This window comes from Grus americana, chromosome 6 (genome assembly GCF_028858705.1).
Source record: "Grus americana isolate bGruAme1 chromosome 6, bGruAme1.mat, whole genome shotgun sequence".
NCBI classification, from domain to species: domain Eukaryota; kingdom Metazoa; phylum Chordata; class Aves; order Gruiformes; family Gruidae; genus Grus; species Grus americana.
The window spans coordinates 8,899,352-8,911,820 of record NC_072857.1 but is presented as its reverse complement, the minus strand read 5'-3'; the positions used below and the strand labels follow the sequence as shown (position 1 = coordinate 8,911,820).

Sequence of the window (12,469 nt, the reverse complement as noted above, 5' to 3'; positions counted from 1 at the left end):
GCCTTTTAAAAGAAGTTTCCTAGTGGCTGTAACAGTTTTCTTTTTCCCTTAATGCCTCTCTGATAATTGCTGTAGCCCAAACATGCACTGAAAATTTTGCAAACTTGAGTATACTTTATGAAGTTCAGGGGTCTTTTGTATGTTTTTAATGGCTGCAGTTCAAACAACTAGCATACTTAGTATTTATGTTGGCTTCATAACAACCAATTTAATAGGACTGTATAACTTTAAATAAATAAATCTGTTTCTTTTAAGAATGCCAGAAGAAAGTGAGCAGTGTGAAAGTCTCATTCCTATGCATAGTGTTTCACAAGATGGAGACAGTTGCTGTTCATAGACAAAAGGTATGCTTAATAAACTTCAAACAAGAGAGAGAAAGGTGAGGATTGGTTTTCATGGTGGCATTTGTGTGCTATAAGCACAGATGTTTACAGAGCATCCAGTTAGTCTTGTTCTATATTGATGGATAGAGTTTTGAACAGTATCTTCAAAATTATTATTATTATTATTATTCATTATTGAGCATTATTCTCATGTTGATACAGTTCTTAGTCAATGGTTTTGAAATGTAAAGTAGGTTTTTTTACTTAAGAGTGTTACAGCATTCATCAAAAGTTGGACCTGAGTCAATAAATAAACCAGAAGTGCCATGCAACTTCTTGGTATGTATGATGTATGTGGAAGAGATCTGAAGTAATTATTTCACCCTCGTTAATGCTATTGAGGTCTCAGTTTGGGCTATTGCAGTTCATGAAAAACATTGACCATTGAAAGAAGTTTAGAGGACATGACCAGACTTTACCATTATGGGTCTAGAAAATGGGAAGGAGTCCTTGTGTTTGTCGTTGACAAGAATTAAGTTTTTAAATTGCATTATATATTAGGGAAAATATTTCTTATGATAAGGATAGGGAAACTAGAGTAGAATAGCTAGGGAGTTTGCAAAATACCCCTCTTAAGAGGAGGTTACACAAGCCTCTAACAGGCACATTACATGGTTTGTTGATACTGTCTTGGAGCATAAAGATAGATGTAATTTGCAACTCTGTGAGCCCTATGCTTCAGGGCTTTAGTTTTCAAATAATGCAGAATTGCATGATAAGATGTATATTTTTGTTTTCCAATGTCGTACAAATCTAGTAACAAAATTAAAAATATTCTAACTAAAACAGTAGCTGTGATGTCTTAAGCTTAAGACACACAAGTTATTTCCTTAATTATTAAGATAGAAACAAATACAAATAGTGATACCTTTTTTGTAATCTTTAATTATGTAGCCCTGATAATTTTTTTCTTTTTTTCTTCATAGTTTAAAAATGGAATGATGCCCAGCGAAGAGACAATCTTCTGGAAAAGTCCCTAAGGAATCATGTTTCAGTGCCTATTCTGAATTTGTAGTAAAAATAAGAAGTTTCAGTTCTTTTGAAACTCTAAACTTTTCCTCTTTCTTGCTTTCATCTGGTTTTATAAATGAACAAATTGACTACATGCCTACCACCATAGGGAGTCTCAGTCCATCTGAGCAACCAACCTGCCTTATAATACTGAGCTGGTGAAGTTACTTGACAAAATCAAGAAAACAAATGCTGTTAAGTGATTTCTTTCTTTTTTTTTAAACTCACAATTTTGTTAAATGCTGGACAATATTATTTTTAAAAAATACTTTCAAATGCTTTATGTAAATAAGTTTGCAGGTCATCAAGTCTTACGGGCTTTCAGATGAAAAGCTAAATAGATATGTTACCTGTAGTAGGTACAAATTAACTTTTTTATGTTGTATAAACTATTTGCATATTAATAGAAGAAAATAGAAAAATAATTTATTAAGTACATTCTTGTAATTATTGAGGCAGGATCTTTGTACGGTCCTAGAACACTACATATATATTGTCTTATGCCATTTTGAGAAGCCTTGTAATGGCAGTGGGTGCCGATGTTTAAAAATCTTTTGTTACCTAACAATCTGGAATGTTTGAAGTTTTAGAGAATGGTAAAATATTTCTAATTATAGTACAGTTGGGTGTACATTCTCAAAATCAATGTTTGTTTGAAACAGACTGATTCTGTAATCCATTCTTATTCCCAATTATCTAACATGGAAAACTAAATTTGAAAATTTTCACATGTATAGCTGCCAAGTTATAAAAGAGATCAAATTAATTGTGAAAGTTTTCAGTCAATGGGTTGGCGCTACAGTAATCTGCTAAACAATCTGAAGGATAAAGGTGTTTGCATTGATTTCCAGTTGCATTAATAAGTTTATTCTAAAATTTATCATTTTCCTTATAACTTGTATCTTCCACTGCAGTGCTTCTGTCCTATTTGATTCTGAAAAGTTATGAATATTCAGGAATATTTGAAATTAGTGCCATTTTCCAACTTCTGGCCTATAAGACACATTAAAGTTAATTTTGGCTTTTGACGGATTTTAATTTTTTATAATGAATGTAGGATGGATTTTCAGCCAACAGTATTCTCTTCAACATGACAAGATTATTAATAATGTAAGGTACTTTACTATCCTTCCACACAAATACAGAAGGATGACGTAACACAAATGCCTTTTCATGTTTTGACACTCAGTAATGATCCTTCCAAAAGAGATTTTGGTGGTTTGGTGATACAACTGCTATGCAAGAGGGAATGCAGGAAAGCAATATGCTTAGCTATACATTTAGAAGGATTGATTAGCAACCAGCTAGAATTTAATGTAAAAATCTGTGAGTAGAGAAAGAAAAAAAAATATTAAACCAGGGGCTATTGTGGTCAAATATTGCACCTTTATAAAATTTTTCCTTCCAATTTTTAATACTGGATTACACTACAAGTTTCAGTGATCTGAGGCATCTCTTTAAGATGAGGTAGTAAGTCCTCCTTTGGATACCTGAAATAGGAATAGAAAGAAAAAAAACCCCAAACCCACAACAAAACCACAAACCCAAAACAAACAAAAAAGTTTATTAAACTTATGTAGGCATTTTGAGAAACGTCACATTTCAATTCTCAAACCCCACAAGTAGAGGGCATGAAAATGCAGTATGTAAAACTAGTTTTACATTTGACTTTGGTAGAATTTGCAAGATTTTTTGGTAAGTGGAGTTTCCTTAGCTGTTGGGGGATTTTTATGGATATTTTTTTTTTTTTTTCCTAAATTATGACAGAGGATGTTAGCTTCAACTTTTTTTCCAAGAAGTAGTGTTAAGGCCTAATAGCAATAAAAAACTAATGTCTGTTTTCAATTAATGATATGTTTCAATGAGATCATGCCAGATATATAATACCAGGCATTAACTACAAATTTGAATCATGTGGGACTTGTGGCATCAGCAAACTAAGCCTGGGAAAACTGAGTTTGCTTTCAGATGGGCGATTACAGGGTTTTTTAGTGAAATAGTCTACTGCTGTCTTTTGCAGTTGGTCATACTGATAGAATTGGAGCTGTAATGTATAATGGACAATTGCTATTCATATTTGTCCTTACGTTCATGGCTTAAAGTGAAACATCATCATAGTCTCCCATGTATATGACTTGTGTTCACTTGCGTTATTCATTAGTTTGAGAGGTTAAGGAAGTAAGTATTAAGAGAATGTTTTTCTGTGTCTGACCCCAGGAATGTTGAAGAATGTTTAGTAAACTCGAAGTTAGGGCTTTCCCACTGGTTTTGTTTTTAACAAAAACTTGTTAATTTTTTTTTTAGATATTAAATATTTTAATCTCATGGCACTAGGTAGCTTGAGCAGTCTTTTTGCATTAAATTACAGTTCTTTAAAGAGTAAGAAACAAACTGTCCTTCCTGAAAGGATTTTTAAACAGTGGTGCCCCTGTAGTTACAAGAAATGTGTTACAGTTTTAATTACAGAAGCTATGACATGTAACATTGTTCCTGCATTTAATAGAATGTGATGAGGTTTTTTCTATAAAATCTTGTGATTTTTAGTACAATAATATTTTATAAATATAATGTCTAATTTGAAATGTAAATTGCGTAGCTCTCTAATGGGTGCTTGGTAAATGCACAAGAGATTTAGCTTTGATTCTCAGATTCTCAGGTACCTCTGACGTAATGGAGACATGCTGGGTTTTTCTTTCTCATTACACAACTGGAATGTGAAGGAGCTCTCTCGTAAATGCATTACCTCTGTGTGCTAGCATAAATTGTCATTGCTCTTGCTATTTCAATTTGGGAATGTTTTTATTCTGATTCTTGTAGGAAGCACATACACTTTAAAAAAATAGTGAATTTTTATTTCAAGCATTTCTTTCGATGTCATTAGATGCTTAAGGAACAGTGATTTCCCATGCCTACAAAAAGGAAAATGAATACTACATGTGTTGCTGTGTCAAATAGTTGAACTAATTCCTGTAATCCTCTGAGACAACCAACAATTTCTTCTGTGTGTGATTGAGGTTTTGGAGCTGTTTGAGTTTTATATATGGAGGAAATGATGATTATTTGCTGAATGCCATGTAGCATGCCTTCACTTTTAGGGTTTTGGTGAGTCTTACGTAGTTTGAAGTACAGGGTACTGCACTCCAGAACAAAGAGAAAGAGGGATTTCAGTTTTTCTGTCTACTTTCTGTTAGGTTTCAGTCATGCTGAAAATGTGTTCATTATGAGGGGCTGCTGTAGATGTAATGCTAATTCAGCAAAGGACTGAAATACATGCAACATCAGTACTGAACAATTGCTTAGGAAGTACGGGGCACATGAATGCTACTGAAGACACCGAGGGCCCAACGTTTCTGTTGCCCAGTGTGCGCTGCATCTTGCTTGTTGGCTTTTGGTCTGTGGAAATCCATGTAAGGGGCTGGGGGCTGTAGTACATGACTGACGTGGCTTGTCATGGACTGGGGCTGGAGTGGGCTGCACACTGCGACTCATAAGCAGGGAGGCTAATGCACCGCCCGGTTGTCTCACTGTGGTGGCACAAATGCTTTGCAGAAATAGGGTGTTAAGCAGGAGTATTCTTCAAATGACAAACGATGGAGCTGCATGTGATACTTGACCTGGAATGCTGGTATATGCATTGCATACCTCCTTGGAATGTACTAGCAAAAATAGGAGAGCCTGCAAATTACTTTTCTTAGTGTGTGCTGTTGTAATTGTCATTCACTTTCACAATACTCATTGTGCCTAGGTACAGCTATTCACAACTATGATTGCTTTAAATAAGGTGGTAAAATGATTTCTTTGTAATTCTTGGTTCCATCTCTCTTTGTGTTGAATGTTATCATTCCTATTCCCTCCTAAAAGATCCTCCTGCCTTAGAGAAATTAAGTTACTGAGCTAAGCTATCAGAGGAGGGGGGAAACCAGTTAAATTTTAGACATAGAGTGAGTTTATGGACACACTCTCAAATTTCATATGAAAATAGGCTTTGGTAAGGCAGAGTGTTTGTGTGTTTGTAAATGAAGTTAAGAAGCGGCATACTCAAAAATCAAGAAACAGAAACTAATGTTAATACCACAGTGTTGACTTATATGGCTAACTATAGGATGGTACTTTTAATCAGTTTTCTTTATTTGGGATAAGTTTTGAGTTGGTTACCATTTCTGTTATGGCTGTCATATGTAGTGTCTGCAATTTAGTAGTTATAACTGCAGTAGTATTTAAGTCTTGGTTCATAAACAATTGTTATGCATGTGTTGTAGGGTTTTGGTTTTTTTTTTTGTATCCAGGATTGCATTAATGCTGTATTTTGTTTTACATGGTTATTGCAGGGCTTGATTTCTCAGGGAAATACGGATGATACCATGCATGGTGAGAGCTGATAATTAGTTCCTGCTTTTAAAATCGTTACAAACATTTTCAGGTTTCACTCGGACATTTCACATCATGTAACTTTCATGTTGAACTTCCTTAGGCTTATCAGGTAAATCACGATGAGAATGTTAAGAGCTTTTAAAGGTGTTAATAAAATATACTCTGCCCAACACTTTGTTACTTTTTGGACAAATGTCCATTCTAAAGTGTTGCTGCAATTTGTGTGTGGTTTTCTAATTATTGTACTATGCACCATATAATTTGTTACCCTGCTGATTTTGAAGCTGCAGTTCTGGCATGACAGTGACATTAACTTTCAGGGTTAGGCAATGCTATAGTAATACATGATCTGATTCTGGGGTAGGGTACCAGCATATATCTTCTAACATTATATATATTCATTTATATCATTACATTTTTACAAAATCTGTTCACTTTGGGGATTTTTGTTTGTTTTTCCAGTAGCCAAAGTCACTTTGGCTAGACAGGGATTTAATCCAAAGCCCATGAGAGTCATAGACAGCATTAATAAAGTAAAACTTTATTGGAAAGAAACCCCGCAGTCAGGTTGACCTTTATGCTTTTGCAGTATTTCTGTCTGCAGCATACATTTGGAGTGGTTTGCTTTAAGACTTCAGCAATATAAATTTGAGGGACTTTAGTGCTGGTAAAAATGGTAAATGTACCACTGTAACTGGTCACAAAAAAATATTTCCCTATAGCCAGCATGCAGCTTAATTATTTAGAAGGTGAATTTGTCTTGCTACATGACTTCTCTTTAAAATCAGTAGCATGAGAAATGTTAACCACTGCACTTAGTTGTATAAGTCTAAGAGATTTTTTTTTTTGTCAATAATGAGAATATGTGATCATAGTCATCAGCCTGGAGGATCAACTTCCTTTTGATGATTTCTGATTTGACATTTCCATTCACTTTGCAAAGAATCCAACAGGGCATTTCCTCTTTAGGTAAAGCTACTGTATTTTGACTGCCCTAGTTCTCTATATTGTTAGAAATCCAACATAAAACATAAATGTAACGTACAAATGTGACTCTGCTTAGTTATCTGTGTTCTCACTCTCCTGTGAGGTTAAGTATTGCATCATTACATCTGGTATTAGTAGGTAACCAGACCGTTTCTGGAATGTCTACTACCATGATGTGGAATGCATCCAGAATTTTATCTAGTTTTCACTTCCTACTTTTTAAAAGCATAAAAGGCTTTTCTCTGAGGATTTTTGTAGAAAGCAGCTGTTTAGTTCTACAAGTGCAGAGTTCTTTAAGTGCATCTCAGTTGATAAAGTTGCATCCAATGTTTTTTAATGAACTTTTGACTGTTTTATCAGGTAAGGTGCACAAAGTTTGTATATGTTCCACAGAAGAAAAATGACTGGACACTGGAATGGCCTCAGAAATAATAATTCAGGGATGTTTCTATAGTTCTTCACATATGTTCCTGAAGTTTTTCCACAGGTTTGTTTTGTTTTTTTTAAACCCCAACCAAACAAAACCAAAAAAACACACTTAGCAAGCTGAAGGGAATTAGCCATTTAGCATAGAACTAATTTTATGCAAATGACTGTGTTTTCATTAGAGATATCCTTCAATATATTACTGAGGTTGCCAGCCCACAAGTCTTTCCTTCCTTGTGTTATAGGTGATGCTTTTCTTCTACCTAAGTCTGACCTTTGCATGCCAATTAAACTAGTTCCTCTACTAGAATGAGTAATTTCTAAAGTATTTTTAGAATCTCCTTTTTCCTCTAGTTAGGGAAACAGCAGGGGCTTTCCAGCCAAACAGTATCCCTTTCCTATTGGAGAAGGAAAAAAAAAACCCTTTAAAAAAATAAAGCAAAAAATCTTAATTGAAAATAAAGAATCTTACTCAGCAGCATATGGGATCAGCTGTAAAATCATTGGGCTAGTTTCTTACATAGCCTAATTACATACAGGCAATAGTGTACTGGATCTCTCGTTGATTTTGATTTAATATAGAATGTAGCTATTTTAAATAATCATTTCATATTGAAGCTCAGTGCTTACATTGAGCCCTGTGATTGTTAAAATAAAATACATATTTGGAGAGGGTACATACTTGAGGAGTTTCTTCTCTGTTTTTAGGGGTTTTTTTGTGAAGTGTTACAAAGTCCCACATACAATCCAGTTACAAATGAATGCTCTATTAATTGAAAATCATGAGAGACTGTTTACACAAAGCTATATTGAAAGCTTAGCCAGTCGTTAATGTTATCTGGATGGAATTGGAGAAGTGTAATGAGTATGCGATACAACTTCAGCATTGTACAGCTGAAAGGGTCCTTGTAATGACTTAAAATTTGTATAAGTTCTCTCTGGAGTGGGTATTAGTAAAACAAAATTGTTTATGAAACTTTTTGTTTAGTTGTTTAATCAGATCCATCTGTGAAACTTCTAAAGCTTGTGTGCATTAAAAAATGCACAAAACCCATCGTTAGTAGTTTTGATGGTCTTTTTGGCATTACATTTTGTGCTCAGTTTCAGTGAATTCTGAGTAACGCTTTTAAAGCAGAAGCTGCTTTAACCGAAGAACTTTCAACTGAAGAAGACTTTTGTTGGCATGAAGTCTGTACGGTTTGCTAATAGTTGGATGTTCCGAGAGCACAGCTAGTTCCAGGTATATACCCTCTATGAAACATCTTTATGCATAATCTTGTAACCATTTTCCTTAGTGAGACCAGAACGTGAATTGCTGATGTGTATTGCATTTGCACTTAAATACCTGATTTCAGAGTGTGTTAAACCTTGATCTATTTTTGATAAAAAAGAAATGTAGCATTTTTATCTAATTTCCATTTAATGATAACTGTATTCGTGCAGAGAAAAACATATAATCATGGCTTGATGCAGTGATTTTAAGCCAAGAAAACAGCAGGATGGCAGTAGTAGATGTGAAATGAAGATGCATGTCTCTTCAGAAACTCTGGCTTCTGCTTTCTTCCTTCCTTCTCTTTACCAAATTGGTGTCTCCATTATTCCAGAATTACACAGGTGAAGCAAGGACCAGAACTTTTACCCTTCATTTTTTAAAAGTGAACATTGGCTTTTGCCTGGAGTGTTTTTGTCCTGTCACTTCATTTTCTGAGGCAGGGGTCAGGTAAATGAGAAATATAGAATAAGTATTTTTAATTAAAATCAGATTTAAGCTATTAATTACTTTGAAATTCTCTATATTAATAGAGATCTAATGAATGGAAATTAAAGGCCTATATTGCAAATATTGAACAGTTCTTATATATTTTTGACAAAATCAGTATATATATATATGAATATTTGAAACATGCGTAAGGGTGAAAATTGGAAAATTGTTCTTGTGTTGATAGGTTTATAAATTGAAATTCTTAATATCCAATACCAAAACCCTATCAAAGGGCTAATGAAAAGAAAATGTAATGTATTCTGATGAACAGCCTGTGTAATACAATTGATGGGTGTGATTTTTTTTTTTTCTGTGTTATATTTATTATATGTAAGTAAACAATAAAGATTCTAAATCTTACTTTTCTTAACAGGAGTTAGTATTTGGTTGGGGTTAATACTTAATGTGTGTTATACCATCAGTTAATAAAAAATGAATGGTCACTAAGGGTGGGCTGCCTTGGGAGAGCAGCGTAGTGGTAAAAAGATCTTGAACTGACACACTTAATTCCCTTCTTCCGCCCTTGAAAGTGAGTCTCAGGATGTCTCATTTTATCTGAAGTCAGCCAAGACGCCAAAAGGTTATAATTTGGTCTCAGATTGGTCTGGTACTTTAGGTAGTAAAATACCAATTTTTAATCAATTTTCATGGCTGTAGGTGATTTTTACTTGCTAATACATGAATTATACAAGAAGGCTCCTTCATCAGCAGGGGGAGCTACTGCAGTGTCCATCTATCTGTTGCACTCCTCAATGCCAGTATAAGAAATTATATAAGCGGTCAAAAGACAATTAACTTACCTGTTTATCATCCTTGATTCTTGGAGTTAACCAGGACTAGATACTGACCTTCCTTCATGCGTCTGAACTTTCAGTGTCTTCCATAATTAAAAACCTCTTGGGGATGATAGGCATTTACTTAAATACTTCCTAGAAAAAGTATTTTCCTACCATAGGATTTTCTGAGTGTTCTGGATTACCTACAGCTGAATTCTGTTTACTGCTATAATCAGTGTTGCTGCACAGCTGTAGCAAGAAGCAGATTTTTATACCAAAATGGAGGTATGTGCTGTGGCATATCTGAAGTATGTAAAAATGAAATACATTATTACTGACAATGCAGGAACCAAATAGGCCAATCTTCAGTTTTAGACCAGAGTTTCTTAGAAAAATTATAAAGCATAGGCATAAACCCATCATGCCAAATATAAATCACAATGTGGTGAAGCAAGAGTGTGCTTCAAACAAATGGCAGTTTAGTGAAGGACTTGGGATGATGTAATGCATGGAGGACTCCTGTTTGAGCCATCTTCACAAATCCACTGGGAAGAGCCATGGGTTTACTTGCCACTGCTGTGTCCTGATGTCTGAAATGAAAACTTGTAATGAGCAAGGATGATGTAATCCAAAGAGTTATTTCACGGAAGCTGCTCTTACAGTGACTTGTGAATGTTCCAGGACCAGGAATAACAATTAAAATCAAAGAATAATAGGCATGTGAGGGGTTTTTTGTTGGTTTGGTTTGGTTTTGGTTGGTTTGTTTGGTTTTTTGCAGCAGGCTAATAAATTGTGGTAAGAAACTTGCTAGCTTTGAAAAACATTCTTACTCTAAAAAGGGTTTATAAAAATCCACTGAAATTGGCACACAACAATTTATTCTTGACACCAGATGGACAAGTATCATATGTCCCCCTTTTTTTTCCAATATGGAAAGGTCTTTGTTCTATCTTGGCAAAGAACTTTGAGAAACATTTAATGTAGCAAAACTTCTTAGTCAAGCCTGTAGCGCGCTTCAGTACCTACAATTTTGGAGGGATGTTTTAACTAACTAACGTGGAGTTCATCTCATTGTGTTCCCTGACAAGCAACAGGAATTCTGAAACTCAAGAATTTGAAGCAAGTTGGCTTAAAAAAATCCTGTATACTTGCAAAGGCAACTTGGCAATAACATGCCTGTTCTTTTTTCTAGTGTCCTAACCGATGGCTAGAATCCCAGTCATTGTGTGATCCCTTCATTTTAAGTCATAGAGATATGTAAAATGTGCATTAATTTTCCATTTTCAGCAGGTTCTCTCCTTAAAACATGACCTAAAATTTATCACTTTCTTAGGCTATATCAGTACTTCATAAGTTGTGCTGGGTGGCCAGCTGGCCTCATAAGTGGCCAGAACAAGTGGTCACAAAATCATATGAAGTAGGCTTTTCGCTGGAAGTTTGGATGAAGAATTGTGGGGGCCCCTAAGGAATGCTGGAAGTTGACAACAGTTTGCCATCGTTAACTACTGAATGACTGAGAGGACTTGTTTTGTGGGTTGGGGGGTGGTGGGGTGGTGGTTTGTTTGGGTTTTGGTTGGTTGGGTTTTTTTTCTTTACCCAAAAGATGAATCAATCTATTTTTATTCTGTTAGGCTAGTAAGATCTAAGCTATTTTTTGTGATATCTTGACACCTAGTACTTTTCTGTATACAGTGGGATAAGCTAGTGCAGCTAGCTAGATTGCTTTCAATCTCTAGGATGTAATTTGTTGACATCTTATTCTACTCTGTATACTCTTCAGTTTTAGGAGACATTTCATACATGAAACTGCCTCTTGCCAGAAGCTTCCGAGAAAGATGATTTAAACCCTATTTTCAAACTTTTTCTTCTTCTATCAATAGTAGGTATGTGGGAGACATTCTTGGGTTTTATTTATATCTGCAACCCAAGTATATCCCATTTATATTGATTTTACAAAACTTGACAAAGCTTAAGGTTTCCAAAGAAACAGTGGTTTATTACCTTAATGTGAACTCTTATTCCTTTCTTCCCCTCATTTTCCTTCCTCTGCTCCCAACCCATACTGCAAGCTTAGGTGAAAGAAAACCCAGATAGATTGTGGGTTTGCCAGCTTTCAGGACTTATTTTGGTAGTGTTTTCTACTGCGTTACAATTTGCAGTGACATGAAGATGTACATACCATAAAGATTCCTTAATTATCTAAATAAGCTCTTTGTGGGAACCTTCCAGTGTTGTGTTATTTAGTAGGCTTCTTTGATTTAACTACTAGGATCATGTTGCTAATGATGATGGAAAACTCAGGATTACACGACAAGTGTGCATTTACACAATGCAAAGAAGCTTCATAAACATAAAGGAGCATTCTGCCTCTCTCTAACAGTGTTCCCATTTAGAAAGAAGCTTATCTGCCTGTAGATCTATTTTTTCATCCCATTGGAAAGAAAAAATAAATACATAAAACTTTCAAAAATTCAAGTTATAAGCAGATGGCTTTTGTGGCTGTGGTGGTGCAGGCAAACGGGCAAGCAGTGCCCCGAGAAGAGAGGTTTCTGACCGTGGGGTGTGTGGTGATCTGAGAGGAATGGGAGATGAGGAAGTCTGATGCAAGGACCACTGATGAATGGAGTTTGGTCTTACACATACCTTTTTACCTATTTCCTTAAACACAAAGGAATCTACAGAAGACTGTTTCCACTAATTGAGAGGACATCATTAGTTCATAGTATAAATATTTAAAAATATGGAAGTGTATT

General features: G+C 35.1%; 1 protein-coding gene across 6 annotated transcripts in view; it reads left to right on the top strand.

Annotated features, from left to right (window-relative positions):
• The window catches only part of SLC35F5 (solute carrier family 35 member F5), a 37,355-nt gene extending 28,055 nt beyond the window's left edge, over window positions 1-9,300 (top strand). For 4 of the 6 annotated variants that reach the window (XM_054829612.1, XM_054829614.1, XM_054829613.1 and 1 more), the window contains 2 exons: window positions 256-344; window positions 1,310-9,300. In XM_054829612.1, the coding sequence (XP_054685587.1) occupies window positions 256-337 (82 nt within the window). In that variant the 3' untranslated portion in view covers window positions 338-344; window positions 1,310-9,300. The remainder of the gene's footprint in view (window positions 1-255; window positions 345-1,309) is intronic. The other 2 variants (XR_008577599.1, XR_008577600.1) reach the window with 2 other exon arrangements.
• Window positions 9,301-12,469: the final 3,169 nt, after the last annotated feature.